The sequence below is a fragment of the Nicotiana sylvestris genome, chromosome 2 (genome assembly GCF_000393655.2).
Source record: "Nicotiana sylvestris chromosome 2, ASM39365v2, whole genome shotgun sequence".
NCBI classification, from domain to species: Eukaryota; Viridiplantae; Streptophyta; class Magnoliopsida; order Solanales; family Solanaceae; genus Nicotiana; species Nicotiana sylvestris.
This window is the reverse complement of record NC_091058.1, coordinates 203288168-203314823: the sequence shown is the minus strand read 5'-3', so window position 1 is coordinate 203314823 and position 26656 is coordinate 203288168. Positions and strand designations below refer to the sequence as shown.

At 39.7% G+C, this 26656-nt stretch overlaps 1 protein-coding gene across 1 annotated transcript; it reads right to left on the bottom strand.

Annotated features, from left to right (window-relative positions):
* Positions 1-23320: 23320 nt before the first annotated feature.
* LOC138886179 (uncharacterized) lies at positions 23321-23629 on the bottom strand. The gene has a single exon (XM_070167219.1). It carries the CDS (start codon positions 23627-23629, stop codon positions 23321-23323), a length of 309 nt encoding a protein of 102 aa, XP_070023320.1.
* Positions 23630-26656: the final 3027 nt, after the last annotated feature.

Here is a 26656-nt window from a genome sequence, read left to right as displayed (position 1 = left end):
GATTGCACCTATTCCTCCGAATCATGTGGACCCGCGTGCAAGAAGCTTTGACCCTTCTAAAAGGTGTGAATACCATTCAAATGCCCAGGGGCACAATGTGGAAAGTTGTCAGGATTTGAAAAGGGAGATAGAAAGAATGATTCAAGAAGGTATAATTGTGGTCCAGGACAGTGACACCCAGAACATTGCACAAAATTCTTTACCTGCATATGATGATGCACACTTTGTGGGGAAGATGCGTGGTAACAGGGAGTATGAGAATCCTCTTGGGAACTTGCTGAATGAAGTTAATGATATTGAAATTGGTAAGTGTCCCTGTAATTTTGATGTGCAATCCAGTGGCTAAGATGTCGAGTTTGGTAATTGGAAAAGGCACTCCTTTCTTGGCTAGCCAGGGAGGAGTTTTGGTGATTTATTTTGTTGTCATTTCTGTTTATCCGGGTTATTTTGGGGCTGTAATCCGGATATTGTCTTGTGGCTCAAACTCTTCTTTTTCTTTTTGCCTAGTTTGTTTTATTGTAGTAACTCATCTAGTGTTATCTAGGATTGTTCCAGGGTTGTAAGCCATATCCATTTTGCTTGTTTTGTTCAAACCCTTTTCACCATCTGTCTAATGCAATCTCCTATTTTTTATTAGTTCTGGTCAGTTTTTGTTTAGGTTACTTTTCCTTTTATAGTCCTTTTTAGCTTGATTCTATTGACATGACATGCACACATAATTCTCAGCCTGATCTTGAAAGTTAGTCTAATCATGAAGCAATGACACAGTTTTGAATATGATAAAAGGATGCATTTGAGGAAACAATTAAAGATTCACACATTTGAGATGACCTGAACTTTGAATTGAGTCAAACTGAGGTAGTAAGTATGGGAAATCAAGAGGTTGATAAGAGCATACAATAAGGAAATGTCTCTCAAGCAGTTTGAGGTAAATCAGTCAGTGCTGAAATGCATTCTTCCATATCAAGATAAGGTTGAGTCAAGCCAGCTTCAAACTGGCAAAGGTCATTCATTGGGACAAAGGTATTGCCCATTGACACTTTTTGTTTGTGTTGATGCCATCAATAGATACTATGTGTGATTTGTTTGCTTATCTTCAATTGTATGTTTGTACTTAGCATTTTTAAGTTTGGTATGACGAAGACATTTTATTCTGCTATCCAAATACTTTTATCCTTTGTTACCCATTTTGAGCCCTAATTTTTTGTTTCATACCCCTCTTTTGGAATTAGAAATAGAGTTAGGAACTAGAAAAAGAAAAGAAAAAGAGAAAAGAAGAAAAAAAAAGGAAAAGAAAAAAAGGAAAAAAGAAAAAAAAAGGAGAAAAGAAAAAAAGGAAAAAGAAAAAATAACTTTGTCTTTTGAACTACGTTCGACCTGATTCTTGTCACCACAAGATACGTAGGCAGCCTTACAGTTCGGTTTCACCAAATAAAGTATTTCATAATCCCCGAAGCCAAGAGTGGGGCAGTTTTCTTAGAAATCCCATCAAAACAAAGATCCAAAAAAGAAAAATCCCATACTCCAGAAACTGAGGCAGAAGTTTTAATTTTGCCAAAAGATCTGATTCCAAAAGTTGTAATTTTGAACCCTTTCATCTTAAATTATTTTAAGCCTTCATGCCACCCTTTCTTTCCAACCCTGTCCAAAAGCCTACATTACAATCCAAAGAAAAACCTTCTGACCAATCTTTGAGGATGTCAAATCAAGTGTGTGGTGAAAGTATGATCTTAGTATCATGGGTAATACCTTTGTTCTCAGCACAATGAGAGAAAATGATAAAATGAGAGAGTCTTATCGGTGAAAACTCTCAGGGGCACCGTAAGGCGACGATGAGTTGAGAAAAGAGCAAAATGAGCGAGGCTTGATGGTGAAAACCTTTAGGGCACTACAAGTCGACTGAGGATTGTGGATCAAATGGGACAATTGAAGCGCTGAAGCCGAGTTTTACAACGAAAAGGTACAACAAGAGTTGGATATTAGAATTGCTTGAGAGATTAGGCCACTTAATCCAATGGTGCATGTCATGGTCATTAGAGTTGGTATCCATATCTGATAAGTTTCTACTTCGTCATTTTCTTGTTAGGTATAATCTCTTTTCCTTATCCCTTATTTTGTTCCTCTCGTTTTGTTTGAGCCCCTTCTCGAGTCTGTTTGATTAGAACAAGCAAGAAATGACTTCAAAATTTACTATCGGCTTTCCAATTGCACAAAACGAATTTGGCTAGCACATCAAAGTGGCATAAGCCAAGGGAAAGTGGTATGCACATTGAGTTGGTAACAATCAACATGCTTTGGAATTCATGTGAAATGCAAGGGCTCAATAAATGTCAATTCATGAGCAAAATGCTTGTTGGGATCAAATGGAGCAGAGGTGTTTTCTGTGATAAGGGTTGAAAGAAAATGGGTAGTCGATAACAATCATGGTCGTCCAAGTTGAAATCAAAGTTATCTTGGCAAGTGCAGAAGCAGACTCTGAGCAATGATGCCACAAACTAACCACCACGTTTTTAAACTAACAAGATTTTATTTGTCTGAAATAGGGGCAAGAAAATTTGTTAATCCACAGGGACCTCCCATGAAAAAAGTCATGGTTCAGGGGCAAGGGGCAAGAAATTTTGTTCAGAATCCTCCAAGATGAGAGCATGGCTTAGGTAAGTTCATTCTCGGCTTTTCAGGACCCTCATAGATAATGGGATTTAATTTAAAATTTCCAGGACCCTCATGGATAATGGAATTTAATTTACAAATTTTCAGGACCCTCCTAGATAATGAGATTTAGTTGTTAAGTTTTCAGGACCCTCCTGGATAACGGGATTTAATTTTTAAAAGTTTTCAGGACCCTCTTGGATAATAGGATTCAATTTAAAATTTTCAGGACCCTCCTGGATAATGGGATTTAATTTTTAAAGTTCTCAGGACTCTCTTGGATAATGGAATTTAATTTAAAATTCTCAGGACCCTCCTGGATAATGGGACCTAGTTAAATTTCAAGACCTTCATAGATAACAAGATTCAGCGTAAGTTCTACCTTTAGGAAATATAATTTAGCTTTAAAAGCTGTCACTCTTAAGATGAGATTTAATTTGAAGTTTTCAGGGCCCTCCTGGATAATGGGATTTAGCTTTTAAATTCTAGAGCTCTTTTAGGTAACATGATTCAATTAACACTCACAGATGTGCCCAGATTCCAAACTGGGGCAGAAAAATTTCCTCTGTTTTGTCTGTTTTATTGTAATGGCAGGCGCCCACCTGGATAACAAGGGAATACAATTCAAGGTTTAGTAATCAGGCACCCACCTGGATAACGAATTTTGGTAATCAGGCGCCCACGTGGATAACGAGGGAATACAATTCAAGGTTTTGGTAATCAGGCACCCACCTAGATAACGAGGGAATACAATTCAAGTTTTTGGTAATCAAGCACCTACCTGAATAACGAGGGAATACAATTCAAGTTGTTGGTAATAAAACACCCACCTGGATAACGAGGGAATACAATTCAAGTTTTGGTAATCAGGCGCCCACCTGGATAACGAGGGAATACTGTGAGCACGTGATTTTTTGCTTCACGAAAAAACTACTCCAAAAGAAATCGAAAAATTAAAACAAATTTCCTTGGTGTACAATTTTTAGAATTTGCGTGGCATTTTTGGATATTTATTTGTGTTTTTATCTGTGAATGTTTATCCTGTTTTAATTAATTAAAATACAAAAACAAAAATATGTTGCATGCATATTTAGGATTTGATTGTGCATTTAGGAACTAATCGAACCATAATTTGGTTTTAAAAGAAGAAAATCACAAAAATATGCATTTAGTCTATTTTATGTCATTTAAAGTGTGCCATCGTGTGATTTTATTTTAATTAAATGTTTTAACTTGTGTGCTAATTGTTGTTAAGAGTTAATTAATATTTTGTAGTTTAATTTTGGTTTTACAATTTATTTTTAGAATTTTTGTTAATTATTAATTAAAAGAAGAAAATGAAAAGAGTTGAAAATATAAGGCAAATCGGATTTGGGCCAAAATTTTAGACCAAAAATCAGGCCCAAACATTCAAAAGACCCGGTCCATTTCAGCCAGTCCCTCAGAAGACTCGAACGACTCGTTTCTGAGACTCAAATCTGGGCCGTTGATTTGTTTCAATCAAACGATCCAGTTCAGCCCCTGCATAATTGAAACGACGCCGTTTTAGGTAATCAGATCTGAACCGTTCATCTATCTTGATCCAACGGCCTCAAGGCCTCCTCTATACCCGACCCATTTTCACCCAAGGTCGGCCCAATTTCGTATAGAGACCAAACGGCGTCGTGCCATTAAATGAAACGATCCAGGCCGTCGATCGTGCTTGATCGAACGACTAGGATCAAACAACCCCGCCCCTATATAAACTCAACCTCCTACCCCATCCCCCCTAACCAAATACCCCCCCTCATCTTCCTGTTCATCGTCTTAACTTAGAGACTGAACCAAACACCCCTCACCGAAACCCTAGCCGCCATGACACCCCACCGCCTAAAACTCGGCGGCAACAACGCCGCCGGTCACCAAATCAACACCATAAGACCATCAGACCACCCTCGCTCCAAATATGTTAACCATCTGGCTCGAATCTTCCTGAAACTCCTCGAATCTTCATTTGAAGATTCGAGCCAAACATGAACCTACCCCAATCCACTCCAAATTCATACCAGGAAACCCCCAGACCTTCCTCATACCATAAATGACTTTGATTCCGTTCAAATCTGCCTAGAAACGTTCGAACCCTAAATCGAAAACCAGGAACCCTAGAAATTCCAAATCATGGAATCCGTCCAAATTAAGTGAGGATTTGGGGTCTAATCGACCTTAATCGAAGTATTCTCAGTTGAGAACACTTCGACTAAGGTCTGTTCGACCTCAAAGTGTCCGAGTCCGAGTTCGAGCCTGGGTCCGTATAGTTCTGATGTTCTGAGGTATTTTTCTTTTTCCCTTGTTCTGTGTTCATGTTTTTTTATCTGTGTATCTGTTTAGTTTAGTTTTGTTGATTTTTCCATTCTTTATCAATTCATCTTCTCATCCCCAGAGACCTTTTTATTTGGTCGATTTTTCTGTTTGTTGATTAATTGTACCTGTTATAAGCTACACATTCGATTTGATTAATGTCATCGAATAATTAGTTTCATAAGTCCCCTGTTTTGTCCAAAGCCATGAATCACCCTGTTTGTATGTTTGATTCTGTTTGTTGTTACCAATTGTGTATGTATAATCGATTAATAAGTTGTATCGATTAATTAGTTTCCTGTTAGTCCCGGTTTCTTTCAATACCACTGAAATTACCTGTGAATTGCCTGATTCTCTGTTTCTGATTGTTTAGTGTCAATTGTAATATGTAATCGATTAATTAAGCTTCGTTGATTAGGTCGTTCGTATAGTTTGAATTATTTGGCATTCTGTTGTTTATAGTTTTTCAATTGTTAGTTGTCTGATTAATTAAGATTATGTTTGATTATAAGCATTGTTCTGAATCACTGAAACTCTTGTATTTGATGTATTTTTCTGTCTTAAAATTACTAGCTGGAATTGGTTTATAGCTGTAGTAATTTAGGTGATCATCTGGGAATTAGTTTAGTCAATGCTTAGCTTTCCTCCTTAGGTGAGTTGGTACAGCTGATGGGCAGTAATATTAAGGGGTTTCAGGGGTGATTTGGGAATGAAACAGTTAGGATAATATTTTAATGTTAGTGTTTTGTTAGTGGGATATTAGTGTCTTTAAATTAATATGTAATGGGGAACAAAAGGGAATGAGGGGCTGAAAATAAGGAAAAGTTTTTCCTTAGTGGATTTTAAGTGGAAAATTTCAGATTTAGTGGGAGAGAGAGTTTCGGGCAGTAAGTGGAAAAGGAGGGCAAGTCTGTATAAGAAGGCAGAGGGAGGTCTATAGACAGACTAGAAAACATTTTCTGAAAAATACAAAAGGAAATATATTCTTCAGGCAGTCTTAAACAACATTTTGAAAGCTAAAACATTCAGTTTCCCTTTGAGAGTAAAAAAGGAAATGGAAGCTAAATTTTGAAGAAAGGGAAAACATTCATAGTTCAAGTTAAAAACCTGTTGGATTTTATCATCAGAATTCAGTAATTCTAAAGTTGAAATAGGCTGACTTTCAAACTAAAATAATTGTTTGGCATTGTTGGTTTTCAAGTAGTATTTCCTGAAGTGTGCTATTGGACATCTGTTACTGTTTTATTGCTATTTTTGTTTTTTTTTCCATTGGTTTTCGGGACTGCTGGTTGCCGAATTTTGTTCTGTTGGTTTTAAGTTGCCTGTTGGTTATTATTGTTGTTGCTGTTGTCTGCTACTGATCTACTAATCCTCACCTTCTTCTTCTGTTCTATTATCAAGTACACTACTTTGAATCACCTCGATGTTTGATTATTGAAGTTGAAATAAAATGGACAGAAGATTTCTGTATTTAACTATAGAATAATTGTATTTTAGTTAGATATTACTTATGCGTTTCCTGTTATACGAAGGGTAGAGGCATGTAGTATTAAGACTATTTTTGTAAGATCACTGATTAGCAGCTAGATAGGGCATAACGTTAGAATACGGACCTAAGATCTTTGAAATGATGTGAATATTAGTCAATACAGTATGCATGTTTAATTTGAGCAGAATTGCTAGATTGTTGAACTATTGGACGTATTTCTGTAGGAATTGCATAGTTATCAGTTTCAGTTTTGCTAATTCATATATTTAAAATAATGTAGCTTCGGAATCACATCCAACTCGAATTGGTAATTAGTTAATGTGGTGAATCGATTTAATTGGCTGGTAAAATTTAGCTCTGAACTCGCGAATATTGGAATAGAAGTAACTTGAAGTTTGTGATTTTTTGAATCTTGTTAGTAACAAAGATCCGTAAGTGTTAGGCAAATATAATTGGTTAGTAATTTCGTATAATCCGTGGACTTGATATATATGAAGTGCAATTCAATGTAGTAAGGCTAAGAACACTAATCCAATAGGTTATTTAAGTTAATGATCAAGCTTAAGCAAACTTTCGTAATCATTAGTAATTAAGGTTGGCTTAGTTTCAAGTAGTTGAAAACAATTAGTTCCAACGGTTCAATTCATCTAACAATGTGGGTTTAAATTAGTTAGAGGATAACTAGTTTATTTTGGTAATATTATTTGTAAATTCCGTATTCTATTTATAATTTCAATTTTAGTAATATTCAATTATAGAATAAGGCATGAAACAATCTCCCTTTGTCTCGATTACAATTTTCAGTTTGCATTTGTCTTAATCCGATAAATAAGTAGCGGCCTTTTCAAGCATGTAATTAACTAGGATTTTTCTCTTTTTTAGAGACGAACTTAAATAGAAAAAATGTAGTCACTTTAGGATTATCCTTTTAAAATAAACGAGATGAGCCTCACCAAATAAAACGCACGAGTTGCGTGGCCCTCAATAATTGGTTAATAATTGTATAGACTTCGGGATTGGCAACTTAGTGAATTTCGCAGTTTTTTCCCAAAAATAACAATGTGTTAGTCTCTTTAGGCGCGTATTTTAATAATGTTATCTCCCTAAATTCGGGTGCACATTTATGTGACCCAAATCCAAATCTCAACGTCGTCGAAACGTGTCAATAACCACGGGTGCATTGATGTGACGTGGTTCGAGACCCGTTTTCACGACGTTGTAAGTCTTCTTTTTTTAAAAATAATAATAATAAAAGCGGTTCAAAGTTAAAATTGGCACATAAGTTCATAATTGTTAAAATCAGATAATTAAGCTAAATACGACAGTTGAGCGATCGTGCTAGAACCACGAAACTCGGGAATGCCTAACACCTTCTCCCGGGTTAACAAAATTTCTTATCCGGATTTCTGGTTCGCGGACTGTAATACAGAGTCATTCTTTTCCTCGATTCAGGATTAAAACCGGTGACTTGGGACACCATAAATATCCCAAGTGGCGACTCTGATACTTAAATAATAAATTCCGTTTCGATTGTCCTTTAATTGGAAAAACTCCATTTACCCCTTACGCCCCGGCGGGCGCAGGTAAAAAGGAGGTGTGACAGCTCTGGCGACTCTGCTGGGGAGTTATAACCCAGAATCTCTGGTTCAGGGTTCAAGGATTCGAGCTTAGAATAATTGTTATATTTGACTTTATCTATTATCTGATTTTTATTACATTTTGAATTTAATGTGCAAAATGCTGCTTCTACTGCTTTGATAATATTTGAACTGTATATATATAAACTGTGCCGAAACCCCCTCTTCTCTCTCTTGAGAAGTGCACGCTGGTCGTGACTTCTTTCTGTTAATGTCATATCCCAAAATAGAACGAGGATTAGGAGGAGTTGCAAAACCGGATGATCTTTTGGTTACCGGTACGCAGTTCCCATCCTCGGCTTGAGTTGTCCGCTCGGGTAAGCCAGGTCTAGAACAAACACCCAGGATAAACCTAGTATAACAAAACCTCATGCCGGATCCCTAGTAGGAACGCTTATTTGCATCATGTGCACTTGACTTAGGGGACTCAACACAGGGGTTGGGTCCGTCTAGGACAAGCGACCTGAAATGAAAAAGACCATCCTGCTGCATCCTGTTTGTTTTACGCATTTATTTGCTGCAGACTTGCATGCTGACCGGCTTCTGAAAATACTGGAATATCGGAAAAAGAAAAAGAAAATAGCGGTGTAGAGAGATAATTAACTTTAAAAAAAATGCCCAAATAGCAAACTCTGCCGAAATTTTGAGAAAATGAAAAAATGTTTTTTTAGTGTAATTTATTTAAACAAGTCTTGTTTTCAGAATTAGTTTATTTTCGTTGCCCGAACTACGCCGGTTTGATTCTCACAAGATGTGAGATACGTAGGCAGCCCTCATCGGGTCCAACCTCCCCTTTTTGCAAAAATAGCCAAAAAATGTCAAAAATTTTAATTTTTCGTCATAAATAAGTCGGGTGATTTCATTCTTGTAAAAATAGCCGAATGTCCCTAAAAAGACGCCAGAAGGCTATTTTTGCGAGGATAACCATTTTTTGTTTTGGTCATTTTCAAGGTTTTGTCCGGTTGGTAAAACACAGCCTTTAAATCTTCTTCGAAGTGCTGAAAGGCCGTATTGGCAAGACCGGAGTTTTATTTAAATGTGTGTCAATTTTAGTTTATTCTTTTTTTGAGTCCAATGAGTGTTAATCACCCCAAACAAACATACAGAATGAGCTCGGGTCAAAGTTTGCTGGTAACAGTTAGGAGCAAGATCCCTTTGGAGTTGCGCTTGTGGTGGGAGGATTTGGAAAAGTCAGAGCGAGATAAAATCAAACTACATCTGGGAGGTCTCAACAGTTTGTTGAACGTCAGACCCAGATGTGACATCATAAAGGCTTTGGTTACATTTTGGGACCCAGCCCACAGTATATTTCACTTCTCTGATTTTGAACTCACTCCAACCTTAGAAGAGGTAGCAGGTTATATGGACATTACTGAGGGTCTAAGGCACAAATATCTGATTGCTCCAAGAGCCGTCAATTCGCACAAGTTCATGGATTTGCTAAAGATAAGCAAAGGAGTCCCGTACTCTAAATTGGATAGGGGTTTTTCTACTCTGCAATTAATATACCAAAGGTATGGGCATGTATGAGGGTTCGATGATCTAGAAAACAGGGTTTGTAGCAGAGGGAATCAGACAAAATGGGATGAACATAGGCGGTTCACCTTCATGGTAGCATTCTTGGGCATTGTGGTGTTTCCTCGAAAAGACAAAAATATTGATTTGAAGGTGGCTGGAGTCGTCAAGGTCCTAATTACCAACAACAAAAGCATGCTTGCCCCTATGATAGTGTCCGAGATATACCGAGCTCTCACAGCCTGCAAAGCCGGGGCAGATTTTTTCGAAGGATGCAATTTGTTATTGCAGATATGGATGATCGAGCACTTATGCCATCATCCTCAGTATATAAGCTATAAATCTACAAACGAAGGTTGCATTGAAGGATATAACACAAGGGTTTCAGGGCTCAAATTGCCAAAAGGGTTTGAAGACTGGGTATCTTGCCTTCGCGCCATCACTGCAGCACAAATAGGGTGGACATTGGGTTGGCTTCCTGTTGAAGAAATTGTGTACATGCCAACCACGGGTCCTTACTTCCTCTTAATGGGACTCCGAGGCATTCAACCTTATGCGCCTTACCGGGTGATGAGACAGTTAGGGAGGTGTCAGGTGGTACACCCAGATGAAGATCTCAGTGTTTATGCAATCGAGATTGGTATCAACGACCAATTTCATGAAGAAGCCGTTCGTTCTATATGGAATTAATGCCAGTATTTAACAGTAAACACTCGAGTGCGCGACCTTTCCAGAGGTGAAGTCTCACCGGCTTATATCGCCTGGTACAGGAAGAGAGATGTTGTAAGAGATGAGCCAGAACGACCAGCCAAAAAACCTCACATTCAAGAGTTCATTGAGGCGTCGCAAGAACCGTGGGACTGGTTGTCCAAAGAGAGGGAATACCGGGCCGAAATAGGCAAGCTGAAACAACAGATTAAGGATCTGAAATTTGAGAACAAGGTGCAAGTTGCTGCCGATGAAGGAGAAAAGAACAAATTAGCTCGGGAAAGCGAGATCCTCAAAGCTCAAATCCGGGAAATGAAAATAGTTGCCAGAAACCCGAAGAGAAGCCGGGCTGATGAAAAGCTCATAAACGGTCTGAAGAAGAAAGTCCTTGAGTATCAAGAAGACCTGAAAAAATCTAAAGCTAGTCTAGCGAGAATCCAGGTGAAATGGATAAAGAAGGTAGAACATCTAGCACTGTCTATGCAACAAATGAAGAGGGACTACGAAAGGAGCATCGCACTATTGAGAGAAATAATATCCACTCTCGAAGAGCGGATCTTCAGACACGCCCGAGATGCTAGAGCAGAGAGGAAGCGCTGCTATGATCTAATGGCCCCAATGGAGAAACAAGTGAATGAGTTTCAGGATCAACTCCTTTACAACGCTCAAATGCCGGGGACGCGGAATCAACAAATAGAGCGATTGCTTATGGAAATGGACAGAATCAAGGGAAGAATCGACGATATCGGGCACTACATCACCATAAAGTGCCTAGCTTGTAAGGATATGTCCCGCACCACCTTCCTTGCTTCAATAATGATTTATGTCCACCAGATCATGGAAGATTTGAAGGATATGCAAAGGGACCTTGTACCAAAACCCGCGGCAAAGCCGAATGACGCCCCGCGGGCGCCAAAATTCAAAACTCTAAAACATTCATAGTTTGAGTCTGTATCTTCCTTGTCTTCAGAGTTTGTTGACCGTCGAAGTTTGTATTTCCCATTTTGGCATAAAATTCTGTAGTCTGTATCAAGTCTGTTAATTTCCTTTCAAAAATGTTTTGTCTTATAATAAAACGTTTTGTTAGTAAAGTTTGAAAAATCCAAAAATGGTGTCTTTATTTTTCGCACTTGTGGCAGAACTACGCCCGGTCTGATTCATGCGGGGAAATTATACATAGGCAATACACATAAGATTCGACCATCACTAAAAAAAAGAAGAAGAAAAAAGAAAAGGCAAAGTGAATAAAAGAAAGAACATAAGCCGGAATGACGCATGCAGTCAAAGCAATGACATGTTAGAAATGGTTAAACTGCCTAGGAACATTGCATTCCCCAATGTAAAATTGCAATATGTGTTAAACTCTAACGCTAACAAGTTTGTTGTTTATTATCAGAGAAAGCTTTCGAAACAGTTAACTCGTTAGAACGTTTTGGCAGATTACCATTACCACACAAGATCTAAAGGGACCATTCCGGAAAGTATGTCTGGTTCGGACAAAAGTGTTGAGGAGGAAAAGATAGAGATGCAAATAATGAAGGAGGAAGTAGACAGGTTGAGACAAGAGATAGCTGGGATGCACCTAGCCTAGGCTAAGGGATAAACATCACCAATACTTCCCCCTACTCCTACCCTTTCACCAGCTCGGACTCTGGAACACCCTTCCACTGGTCCATCAATGAGCTTCCCCATTGCCCAATACTATCAGGGGGAAACTTCCTATAATTCCCAAGCTTCACCGCCCAAACAAAATCCTCCTCCACCAACTGTTCCTATTTTCGTGGCACCTACACTCGCCACATTGCAAAAATCATCCGATGAACCAGTGTTTCAGGTTCACGACAACCAATACTATCCTCCCGAACTCACCTTCAAAGCACCCGAGCCATACACTTATACCCCTCACCTTCAGCTCCCGATAGAAACTGAGAGGCCAGCTAAGAATCCGGAGCAGGACGAAGTGCTCCGTAAAGTGAAAAGCCTGGAGCAATCCTTCAGGAATATGCATGGATTGGGCAGCCAAGTTAGTGTGGCCTACAAAGATCTGTGTCCCTTCCCTGATGTTCAATTGTCGGCAGGTTTTAAGATGCCAAAGTTTGATCTATATGAGGGACATGGTGATCCCATGGCACATTTACAAGGCTTCTGTAGTAAGATGAGAGGGGCATGTGGAAAGGATGAGTTGCTGATAGCTTATTTTGGTCAAAGTTTAAGCGGATCCGCACTAGAATGGTACACGAGGCAGGATCCTACCAGGTGGTATACCTGAAACGATCTAGCACAAGCATTTGTAGGTCACTTCCAGTATAACCTTGAGATCGTCCCTGACCGTCTCACATTGTTGAAACTTGAGAAAAAGCCTGGAGAGAGCTTCAGGGAATTCGGATTCCGTTGGAGAGAACAAGCAGCAAGAGTCGATCCACCAATGAGGGAAGGTGAAATGGTGGACTACTTCTTACAAACTTTGGAGCAAACTTACTTTGGTCACCAGGTGACTTCAGTTGGTAAATCTTTCAATGAAGTAGTAAAAATGGGCGGTATGGTTGAAGAGGGACTCATGTCTAACAAGATAATGAGTTATTCGGCAATCAAGGCCATAACTCAGGCTATCCAAAGTGGCACGGGAGGTGCGCTCGGGAAAAAGAAGAGAGAGGAGGTCGCAACAGTCGAAGCAGGTACTTGGTCCAGATCCAGAGGTCCTTCCCCTCGCTACCAACCCAGACCCCATTACCCAAATTATCCACACACCCCATACAACCCTCCACAACCCTATTATCCACCATAAGAGCCACATTTCTCCGTCCATCATGCCCAAACTTACATCCAACCTCCGGCTCGCCCGCAATGGCGTGTGTCGTTTCCCTAGAATACATATCCACCTCCCCAAAACATATACCCACCTCCGCAAAGCACATATCCACCACCAAGGGCCTACAGGAATCCTTCAGGGCCAAGCTTCCGTGGAAATCAGGCTTTCAGGAACGAAAGGGTGTAGAGGCCGAGAACATTCACTCCACTGAGAGAAACCTATACTACTCTATTCCACAAGTTGAGGCAGTTAGGCATATTAAGCCCTATTGAGCCCAAATTGCCAAATCCTCTTCCCAAAAATCTGGACCATTCAGTAAGCTGTGAATATTGTTCAGGGGCTCCCGGGCATGATACTGAGAAGTGTTGGAAGTTGAAGACTGTCGTACAAGATCTTATTGACACAAATAAGATCGAGGTTCAGGCACTAGAGGCACCCAACATCAATAAAAACCCGTTACCAGTGCACCATGAGGCCCACATAATCGAACTAGTGCACGAAGGAGGGAAACCCAAAAAACCCTCACAAACGGTAATGATGATTCGTGCCAGTCCAAGCGAAAAACCGACCAGTGGAAAGGCAGTGGTACAGTTGGGAAGGGTAGATGACAAGCCAATTGTGGTAATAGGGAAAGGTTCGTCGGTTGTTACGAAGAAGCCAGAACCGGTCAAGGTAATACTGCAGGGAGTATCAAGCATACCAGTGTTGGTAGTGAAGAGGGCCCGCGTAGAACTAGTTGTTATCAGGCCAGTAATGCAGTTGCCGATAACAAGTGAGAAAGCTGTGCCATGGAGCTATAGTCAAGTGACAGTGATGCATAATGGGAAGGAGGTTGTGGAAGAAGTATGCGAGGCCCAGGGGTTAACTCGTTCGGGAAGGTGTTTTGTTCCCGCAGAATTGAGAAGGGCCAATCCTGTAACAATAAAGAAGCCAGTGATGGAGGAAGAAGCAGAGGAGTTTTTGAAGAAGATGAAGGCACAAGACTACTCCATTGTAGAGCAGTTAAGGAAGACCCCAGCCCAGATTTCATTGCTATCCTTGTTGATCCATTCAAGCGATCATTGTCGGGCATTAATGAAGATTCTGAACGAAGCCCATGTCCCGGACAAGCTCTCAGTGAAACATTTGGAGAAAATAGAGCACAAAATCTTCGAGGTAAACCGAGTGACATTCTCTGACGATGAGTTGCCGGTAGAGGGTATAGAACACAACAGAGCACTCTACCTGACGGTGAAATGCGAAGACTCAGTGGTCACTCGAGTACTGATTGATAATGGGTCCAGTGCCAATATATGTCCTTTGGCCACTCTGAACAAACTGAAGGTGGATGATGATAGGATTCACAAGAACATCGTCTGCGTCCGAGGTTTTGATGGGGGCAGTACTGACATAGTGGGTGATATCATACTAGAATTAACCATTGGTCCAGTTGAGTTCACCATGGAATTTCAAGTGATAGATGTGGCGGTGTCGTATAATCTTCTGTTGGGATGACCCTGGATCCACGCAGCCAAAGTAGTGCCCTCTACATTGCATCAGATGGTCAAATTTGAATGGGATAGACAAGAGATTGTGGTACACGGGGATGACGGTACACATGCCGTTAGTGATGCCATTGTGCCCTTCATAGAAACCGACGATGACCAAGGTCCATGGGTTTATCAGGTTTTTGACGCAGTCTCAGTAGACAAAATTCTTGAGGGTAGGGGCCTGCCGACTCCCAGAATCGCAGCTGCGACCTTCATGATAGCCTCAGAAATATTGAACAACGGATTTGTACCGGGAAAAGGTTTGGGGGTTGATCTGCAGGGTATTGTCCAGCCAGTTTCCTTGCCCAAGAACCTGGATACTTTTGGGTTAGGATTCAAGCCTACGGCCGCAGATGTAAAGCGGGCCCACAAGTTGAAGAAAAGAGTCTGGGTCCTCCCTAAGCCAATCCCGCACCTATCCAGATCATTTGTCGGAGCAGGTATCAGAGAGTTGTCGGTCCCAAAAGTTCTCGGACCACTGATCGGGCCAGATGGAAATTTGAATGAGGGCTTTGAAAGGCTGTTCGCTGATGTCAACATGATAGAAGCTGGAGAAGGTTCCAGTAAGGCGGACATACAGTTTGTGGGGCCTAGGGCCAAGGTCAACAATTGGACATCTACTCCTCTTCCTACCCCGAGGGAGTCATGGTAGTAGGCTTTGGATTTTCTTTCTTGTGTTTTGGGATTATTCAGAGTTGTAATCCAGTTTTTGTTTTATTTTTGTATTCCGCAAAAGTGTGAAACTCTATTATCCCGCAGTTTAATAAAGTAAAAAAAATTTCTCTCTTTATTTTTGTTTTTGTTTTAATTCTGTTTTCTTCTTTTCTTTTTCTGAACAGTTCTTTTCATACTAGTTCTAATGACATGATATGCACAACGGATATTCAACCTAGTCTAAAACATCAATTTGATTCCGAACTAACTATACAAGAGGTCGATTATGATAATGAATCGGAATACGATGAGGATGAAGCCTTCGAAGAGAAAAACAGAGAATTAAGCCAGTTCGAAGAAAAAACCAAGCCCAACTTAAATGACACAGAAGCCATCAATTTAGGGGATGCAGACGATATCAAGGAAACTAAAATAAGCATCCACATTGAACCAAATATCAGGGAAGAACTAGTCAAAACACTCATTGAATTCAAAGACATTTTTGCATGGTCGTACGATGACATGCCAAGATTAAGCACTGATTTAGTGGTTCATAAATTGCCCACTGACCCGGTATGCCCTCCCGTTAAGTAGAAATTGAGGAAGTTCAAAACAGACATGAGTGTGAAGATTAAAGAAGAAGTAACCAAGCAACTGTAAGCTAAGGTTATTCGGGTCACTCGATATCCTGATTGGTTGGCTAATGTGGTGCCGGTGCCGAAGAAAGATGGAAAGATCAGGGTGTGTGTCGATTACCGCAATCTGAACAGGGCAAGCCCAAAGGACAACTTTCCTTTACCTAACATCCATATCTTGATCGACAATTGTGCCGGACGTGAGATCGGATCTTTTGTAGATTGCTATGCTAGGTATCATCAAATTCTGATGGATCAAGAATATACGGAAAAGACGACATTCATTACGCCGTGGGGGACTTATTGCTACCGGGTAATGACATTTGGTTTGAAGAATGCTGGGGCAACGTACATGAAAGCAATGACTACTGTGTTCCATGACATGATACAAAAAGAGATTGAGGTGTACGTGGACGATGTGATCATAAAGTCCAAGCATCAAGAAGACCACGTAGCAGACCTAAGGAAGTTTTTTCAAAGACATCGAAGGTATGATATTAAGCTCAACCCGGCCAAATATGCCTTTGGTGTTCCATTTGAAAAGTTGTTGGGATTCATTGTCAGTCGGCGAGGTATTGAACTGGACCCGTCAAAGATCAAATCTATCCAAGATTTGCCACCGCCGAAGAACAAGACAGAAGTAATGAGTCTGTTGGGAAGGTTGAATTACATTAGCAGATTTATTGCTCAACTCACAGCAACTTGTGAACCCATATTTCGGCTACTGAAGAAGGATGTCATGGTAGAATGGACGGCAGAATGTCAAGAGGCATTTGACCAGATCAAAGGATATTTATCAAATCCACCTGTGTTGGTTCCACCTGAGCCGGGAGACCTTTAATTCTTTATCTAACGGTCTTGGAGAATTCGTTTGGCTGCGTGTTGGGGCAACACGACATTACAGGAAGAAAGGAGCAAGCCATCTATTATCTCAGCAAGAAGTTTACAGTATATGAGGTTAAGTACACTCAACTCGAGAAGACATGTTGCGCCCTAACTTGGGTGGCCCAGAAATTGAAGCATTATCTGTCATCATATACTACTTATCTCATTTCACGCTTGGATCCACTAAAGTATATTTTCCAGAAGCCTATGACTATAGGGAGGTTAGCGAAATGGCAAATATTACTCACGGAGTTCGACATCGTCTATGTGACAAGGACGGCCATGAAAGCCCAAGCACTGGCCGATCACTTGGCTGAGAATCCTGTTGATGAAGAATACGAGCCGTTGAGAACGTATTTTCCTGACGAAGAAGTGATGCATATAGATGAGTTGGAATTACCTGAGGAACCAGGTTGGAAGCTTTTCTTTGATGGAGCCGCAAATGCGAAGGGAGTTGGAATAGGAGCGGTACTTTTCTCTGAAACAGGACGTCATTATCCTGTTACGGCTCAGCTGCATTTCTATTGTACCAACAACATGGCTAAGTGTGAGGCATGCATTTCCTGGATAACGAGGGAATACAATTCAAGTTGTTGGTAATCAGGCACCCACCTGGATAATGAGGGAATACAATTCAAGTTTTTGGTAAACAGGCGTCCACCTGGATAACGAGGGAATACAATTCAAGTTTTTGGTAATCAGGCGCCCACCTGGATAATGAGGGAATATAATTCAAGTTTTTGGTAATCAGGCGCCCACCTGGATAACGAGGGAATACAATTCAAGTTTTGGCAATCAGGCGCCCACTTGGATAACGAGGGAATACAATTCAAGTTTTTGGTAATCAGACACTCACCTGGATAACAAGGGAATACAATTCAAGTTGTTGGAAATCTGCCACCCACCTGGATAACGAGGGAATACAATTCAAGTTGTTGGTAATTAGGCACCCACTTGGATAATGAGGGAATACAATTCAAGTTTTTGGCAATCAGGCGCCCACCTAAATAACGAGGGAATACAATTCAAGTTTTTGGTAATCAGGCGCTCACCTGGATAATGAGGGAATACAATTCAAGTTTTTGGTAATCAGACGCCCACCTGGATAACGAGGGAATACAATTCAATTTGTTGGTAATCAGGCACCCACCTGGATAATGAGGGAATACAATTCAAGTTTTTGGTAATCAGGCACCCACCTGGATAACGAGGGAATACAATTCAAGTTTTAGTAATCAGGCACCCACCTGGATAACGAGGAAATACAATTCAAGGTTTGGTAATCAGGCGCCCACCTGGATAATGAGGGAATACAATTCAAGTTTTTGGTAATCAGGCGCCCACATGGATAACGAGGGAATACAATTCAAGTTGTTGGTAATCAGGCACCCACCTGGATAACGAGGGAATACAATTCAAGTTTGTCAATCAGGCACCCACCTGGATAACGTGGGAATACAATTCATGTTTTTGGTAATCAGGCGCCCACCTGGATAACTAGAGAATAGAATTGAAGTTTTTGGTAATCAGGCGCCCACCTAGATAATGAGGGAATACAATTCAAGTTGTTGGTAAGTAGGCACCCGCCTGGATAACGAGGGAATACAATTCAAGTTTTTGGTAATCAGGCGCCCACCTGGATAATGAGGGAATACAATTCAAGTTGTTGGTAATCAAACACCCACCTGGATAACTAGAGAATATAATTCAAGTTTGTTAATCAGGCACCTACCTGGATAACGAGGGAATATAATTCAAGTTGTTGGTAATCAGGCACCCACCTGGATAATGAGGGAATATAATTCAAGTTTTTGGTAATCAGGCACCCACCTGGATAACGAGGGAATACAATTAAAGTTTTTGGTAATCAGGCGCCCACCTGGATAACGAGGGAATACAATTCAAGTTGTTGGTAAGCAGACACCCACCTGGATAACGAGGGAAAACAATTCAAGTTTTTGGTAATCAGGCACCCACCTGGATAACGAGAGAATACAATTCAAGTTGTTGGTAATCAGGCACCCACCTGGATAATGAGGGAATACAATTCAAGTTTTTGGTAATCACGTGTCCACTTGGATAACGAGGGAATACAATTCAAGTTTCGGTAATCAGGAACCCACCTGGATAACGAGGGAATACAATTCAAGTTTTGGTAATCAGGCGCCCACCTGGATAACGAGGGAATACTGTTCAAGTTTTTGGCAATCAGGCACCCACCTGGAGAGAGGGAATTCATTTCAAGTTAAGTCATCGGCATGCGCCCACCTAGAGAATGAGGGAATTCATTTCAGAGTTACTTTCAATTCGCAATTTCAAGAAGCATCAGGAGCCCGCCTGAAGAATATGGTCCATTTTTCAGTCTCATGTTGAAGATCAAGTAGAGATTCAAGGAAGAGCCAAGACAAGAAGTAGATAGGATCTTGTATTTTTATTTTACTTTTGCTATAATTCTTCCTTTCATTTTCGATGTAATGGCAGGAATCGCGGACCGGAACCTCGACGGCACCTCGACTGGCTCTCCACCTCAGTATACTCCATCACCTCATTCACTTCTAAACTACACGTGTCCTGATTCCTTTATAGCCAAGGATATGTAGGCAGCTCAGATACCAGGGCTCAGTCACATTCACCTCTCTTTTAGTTTATGGTCTCTCTAAATAAGGGTCGGGTCAAAAAACCTGTCTAGTCGTTCTTTGTCTGAAAATACTTCGTATTTCCAGTCAAAGAGGGGCAGCTGTAGACATGTAATTTTTGACTCTCCCCAAGATTTTACCCATTTTAGCGTAAAATATTTAGTTTAGGCCTAATATCGCTATTCTTACCTAGTTTTAACTATTTTACTTTATTTTAAGAACAAAAAATGAAAATTACAAAACTAGTTCCATATTTCTCTATTTAATTCACGTATTAGATATTTTTAGAAAGATATGTTACTTTGAACCTATTTTATTTTAATAAAATCTTTGAAAATACCAAAAATAGTTTCAACTTTAATATTTAGTTCCATTTCAAATATAATAGTTTGTTATAATAATTTCAACTTTAATTTTTAGTTTTACTTGTCTCTTCTTATAAGTATTTTTAGAAGTAGATTAAATTTTTAGCCTTTTCTTAGCCCAATTATATAGAATTTTTAGCCCAAATATGAAGCCCAAATCTTGTTAGCCCATGCCCCATTTCCCTTAAGGAGATAAAAACGCCCAAACCAAGACCCCATTTAGGGGAATATACAATAAAGAACCAAAAAGAAAGAAGACCTAAGGGACTAAGCTGCAGCAGCTGGAACGAGACCCCTCCTCTGATTGTCGTCTTCTCCAACAGACCATAAGACCCCCATCGTTCATTATTTTAGCAAACAACGACCCCCTTATCTCCTTCATGATAGCAACAACCAAATAACCACCGAGACTCGCCGAAAAAGACCAGCCAACGGCCCATCACCATGCCCTCACCAGCCACACGACCACCCTCCAACAACCAACCCCAACCAGCCGGTGTTTCGCCATCCCCAAACGAACGAGCAGCAGCTGAATTACCAAAAAGAGAAGAAGAAGAAAAATAGCCGTCGTTTAAACTCCGGTGAACTCCGACAGCCTTCGTCATTCGACGTCACTGCTGCTTCATTCGTTCGCACGTTGTTTGTTGTCGTGGAAGTAGTATCATGCCGATTTACTATTTTTTATCGCCTGAATTTCAATCTGGCCATTTGGGTTTAATAAATTTGACAACATCTGTGATTTTTACGGCCTAGCCATTGTTCTCTCATTTCATATTATTTTGGCGACTTTGGTTATATAAAATCAGATCTGGTTGACTTTTAATTTTCCAGCGAGGTTTTCCATTTGAAATCTTGTTCGCGGTTCTGTGCGTTATTGAGTACTAAAGCCGTCAAACAATCCAGGTTCAAACTCATTCTTTTAAGGTCAGATTCTTGTCTTGTCTTTCTGTTCAGTTTTGCGTAGTAAATTTTGAAGAAATGAAGTTATATGGTACATGGGTGTTTGAAATTAAGAGTGTATTTGTTTACTTGGATTTCATATTGCTTTCATGTTCTTTGTGATTGGCTTTAGAGATTACGGTGGGGTCATTAGATAATATTAACTAGGCTTGATTAAAAGAACGATAGTTTACTAATAGTTTCAAATTGGTGGCTGTTGGATTTTATCGTTTAATTGCTGAATGGGCTGTGGGGGTTCGTTTGACTTAAAAAGCAAAATGACATTTGGACTCCTTAAGGCAAAAATTGTCATGGCAGAGAATTGGAAAAGTTATAAGAATTTGAGCTTCAGATTATTTTGTTAGTTCTTTATTTCGCTATACCCGCTTGATCGCTAGGAGCATGCTTAGGCCAATTATGTTTGGATAGGCAAGCCTTAGGTTTTATTATTTCTTTCGAGGCGAGGAGTCGTTCCTTTAGTTGAACATATCCGGGAATGCCCCGAGAAATTTGTAAATATTTTTATCCGGGGTATGCCCCGAAGTATTTGTATTTGAAGGCCAGCGATGGAACATTTTGAGGAAGCATAGAATAATATTTTTATTTTTACTTTATTTTTATCTTATTAGGTGGGGACGACCTCGAGCCTCTTGTGTGTTTATTTTTCTTTTTCTGTATTTTCTACCTCAATTGAATATTTTAAAAGCCAACTTGATCGAGTACGCAACCGTACTAGTTACGGGACTTGGGGAGTGCCTAACACCTTCTCCCCGAGTCAAATGAACCCCCTTACCCGAATCTCAGGTGTGGACTTAATTTTGGAGTCTAAAGTGTTTTAAAGGAAAATCATTTTTAAAAAAAAGGTGACCTGGCACACCGAAACAAATGAAAGGTGGCAACTCTTAGTTATCTCCTTTTGAACATATCATTTGTCACTTTCTAAATTGAAAACTCGTTTGCGCTTTACTAAATCTTTTTATTTATAATAAGAGGGTTAAGTAAAGTTTGTAAAAAAAGGGGTGTGACATGCACAGTTGGTCCTTTTACCTTTGCGACCAACCTTGGTCGATAATTGGCCACCAACCTTGGTCGGTATACTAAAACGACCACCAAAATAGCGACCAAATGTGTTTGGACGAGTTTTGGTTAGTAATTTGCCAAAACCGACCAACATTGGTCGCTTTTTTGGATCGCTAGTAACCGGATTTCTAGTAGTGCAAGGAAAAAGAGAGGATAAAACGTTTTATATGAAGTGGTTCTTTATTTCTAGGATGGAACGTGAGACTTCTGGTTAAAAGTATATGAATATGTACGTACCATCCTATCTAGGGGTGGGCATCGGTCGGTTCGGTTCGATTTTGAACATTATCGGTTTTGTCTATCGGTTATCGGTTTACAAATATCATAACCCGATAACCAAACCGATAAGATATTGGTTATCGGTTATCGGTTAATCGGTTATATATCGTTATCGGTTCGGTTATCGGTTTACCCGATAAGATAAAACAACTAAAAAATTTTGCAATATATAAAACAAAGAAATCAAACTGCCAGAATGTGTAAACTGCCAATTTTTGTTGTTTCTTAACAAAAGCACGCTCCCACTTCTGTGCAGTATCTACTGATGTCTGGCGGAGAACTGGTGGTGAGTCTTGCATCTTGACTCTTGGGGGCTGCGACGGAAACAAGAATGAGAACTGAGAGACAAACGACTGAAGACTGAAGAGTGAAGAGGGAATTAGGAAAATAAATAACCCTAGTATATACTTAAGGGTAAATTAGTAAATTACATCATTCTTATTGGGTTATCGGTTTTTACCCAATAACAAAAATGCAAACTGAGCCCGAACCGATAACCCAATAAAAAACAAAATTTAACCCGTTACCGAACCGTTAACCCAATAACCCAATACCGATAACCTAATAAAGAATTAACGGTTCGGATTATCGGTTTTACCCGATATATGCCCACCCCTAATCCTATCGCACTATTTAATAGTTTTCTACTAATTCTCTTTCCATTTTTTCTTTCAAATTTTTTCTAATTATGATACATGTAGATAAATAAGTAAATGGAACAAAAGAGGCCAAAGGACCCTAGAAGAAATAGTCCAAGTGATGATTGGAATTATCCGGTATTTGTGTTGCCGAGTGAAATAGGCAAAGTACGAAAAAACTGATTTGAACACCATCTTGAAACAACAACAACAACAACAACAACAAACCCAGTTTGATCCCAACATGTGGGGTCTGGGGAGGGTAGTTTGTACGCAAATCTTACCCCTACTTAATGCAGGTAGAGAGACTGTTTCTAATAGACTCTCGGCTCAAGAAAGGCAAAAAGAGGAAGAGGGAAGCAAGGAAGGAAGAAATATGGAAGAGAAAAAGGGGAGATAAAGGATAAGTAGTATCAAATAATAGCAAGGGAATACAATACCTGAGGCGAACAAAATCACATATCATAATAAAAATCTAAGAATGTGAAGGGACATGCACGCTACTAAGCCTATCACTAAACACTATAAACTACCTACTAACATTCTACCTTAATCCTCGACCTCCACACGCTCCTATCAAGGGTCATGTCCTTAGTGAGCTGAAGCAGCGCCATGTCCTGCCTAATCACTTCTCCCCAGTACTTATTAGGCCTACCTCGACCCCTTCTCAAACTCTCCATGGCCAACCTCTCACACCTCCTGCCAGGGGCTTCAATGTTTCTTCTCCTAACATGTCCGAACCATCTCAGTCGCAGCTCCCGCATCTTGTCCTCCACGGAGGCTACTCCCATTCTGTCCCGGATAGCTTCATTCTTAATCCTATCTCGTTTGGTACACCCATACATCTATCTCAACATCCTCATCTCTGCTACTCTCATCTTCTGCACGTGGGAGTTCTTGACTGGCCAACACTTAGCCCCATACAGCATAGCGGGTCGAACCACCACTCGATAAAACTTACCCTTAAGTCTTAACGGCACATTCCTACCGGAAGCGAGCCTCCACTTCATCCATCCCGCTCCGATGCGATGTGTGACATCTTCGTCAATCTCCCCGTCACCCTGGATAATAGACCCGAGATACTTAAAACTCGCTCTCTTGGGGATAACTTGACCATCAAGCTTTACCTCTACGTCTGCATCATGGGTCTCACTGAATTTGCACTCCAAGTATTCTGTCTTGGTTCGACTTAATTTGAAACCTTTAGACTCCAAGGTCTGTCTCCAAATCTCCAACCTCGCATTAACTCCGCTACGTGTCTCGTCAATCAACACTATATCATCGACAAATAGTATGCACCAAGGCACCTCCCCTTGGATGTGACGCGACAGTACATCCATCGCCAAGGCAAACAAAAATGGGCTAAGAGCGGATCCCTGGTGCAACCCCATCACCATAGAGAAATGCTCCGAGTCACCACCCACAGTCCTCACCCGAGTCTTAGCATCATCGTACATATCCTTAACACCATCTTGAAAGAGAAAAAGAAATGGAAATCACCTATAGATACGTGAAAAAGAGACAGAGATGTGAAACGATTAAGCAAGGATTAAACAATAACAACCCACTAAAATCTCACAAGTGGAGTATGAGAAGAGTAGAATATATGAAGACCTAATTACTCTTGCTCCGGAGGGATAGAGATGCTGTTTCCGAGAGACGCTCAGCTCAAGAAGACGAAAATAAACAATAGAATCCGTGACAATAACAATAATCAGAAAAATAATATAAATATAGTGGGAAACTAAAAATAGATGGAAAATCAATAACAACCAGTTATAATACCACTGTATTATAAAAAAATGAAAAATAGTGTGGACATGACATACACCACTATTAGACCAAGACAATAACCTAACAGACTAATCCCACTCCGGAATTGATTCAACAAGGATTAAAAAATTAAAATAGTTAAAGTACGAATAAACTGGTCCTAATATCATATCATACTTATGCTCGTAATAAACTTATCTGAATACTATCGTAAAAAAGAAATGGAAATCCCCAATAGATACGTAAGGAGGCAAACATGTGAAATGATTGAGCAAGGCGTAAGGATTTTGATTACATCCTCCCATGTGACATACCGTTGGTGTTGATAAACACCAAATTTGGTTTGACGTAAATTCCAAGTAAAGCACGTCCGTACACACTGAAGACACATATATGAACTACATTAAGAGATTTATTTTGTTGACCATGTTTTATTTAATCTTCAAGGAGATGAATTGTATATTTAGTGTGAAATGATATAAGTTTTTTTTTTCTTTTGTTATTTTTTTGAAAACTTAGAATCAAGTTTTTAACATCATTTAATGCGCATGGAATACATGTAACTTCAAAGGTGTTAATTCTAATGAAGTTATCAACACCAACTAATTTGAACATTTTGAGTTGATTCCGCCTATTAACTTTGAATAAACTAATTACGCGCATTAAGATAATAATTCGAGGTTACATACAACTTCGCCCTCCACCGTCCACCGTCCACCCTACATGAAAATTAAAGCTAACTAGGCACATTTTATTCTTTAGAAAAAAGAAGAAGAAAAAAAAAGATAAGTAAGCTTAACCAAGTCAAATCCACTAGTATCAACTATCAAGGTTGAAATTGATAGCGTTTATCTCGAAAAATGTGAGTAAATAATTTGTAGTTTTAAAGATATGAGATTTATTTCAATATTAGTAAACATACAAGTAATGTTAGGTTTAAGTAAGAAGAATTGATGAACCAAACTAGTGTTGTTGGAGCAGTGGGGACCTCGAGCTCGATAATCTCGGGGGCCTCGAGGTGAGCTAAGGACCAATAAAGTATAAACAATAAAGTAAAAATAATAAAGCTGAAGAACAATTGTTGAGCACAACAAACGAGAGTAGAATGTTCTATTGCAGTGAATGAGATGATGCTTACAAATGATTGGGTTCCCCTTTATATAAGAGGGAAAAACCCTAATATGCTACATTTTCAATTATAATAAAGAATTCTATTGGTACAGCTGTATAGCAACCTAGTGCAGACTTATACTATTTCGTACAAATCTTATCCCATAATTTATGCCTGATCCACGTGTCCTTGAGAAATTCCCGCTCTTTTTTGAGTGTCATCGAATTTGTTTTGCCCTCGAGGCAGGTTATGACGGGTCTCCGACTTGTTTCTCGAGGTGCGCGCATCCAATTCAGTCTTGATTCTTACTTCGAGCTTCCCAAATCCGAGCTCGGGGTATGATTAAATCTTCAAAATCGAGCTCTCTGATTTCGACCGTATACAGATAGGTTCCTCTCTCTTAATCAAAAGGTTTCGGTTCTAGCATAGAATATGAAAAATTTCTAGTAAAAAGTACTTTTTCTCTAACAAGTTATAACACGAACCTGAATTAATTGAGTTCGATATAAATATCGAACATCGAACGAAAAACTAATAAATAAAAAAAGGCAAAGCCACATACATACAAAAACATTCCACCGACCCACGATAAATACCCGTTTCCCGTGCATAAGCCCGAAAGTATGGCATGGACACCGTTTTTCTTTTACTATTTCTACTCTTGTATATACATTTGTCCCATAGAAATTACACAGATCGATCTCAAGTTCCAAGAGAGGGCAATATTTTGCCTTGTGTAAATTATTGACTTAAATAACAAAATGTATATAAAAAATATCAAAGCCAACAAAGGGAAAGACGTGCATGACGTCCTTTTTTTCAGCTGAAGAATTTGTCATATTGATATGGTATCAGTTTAATTTAGTTGGCTTTTATGCAAGTTGCCACAGGATCCATATTCGACTATAAATTTTTTATACTTTCTTTTGTATAAAATATCATTCTACTTTTTTTTAAAAAGGTTTAAATTAGTCTGTGAATTATATAT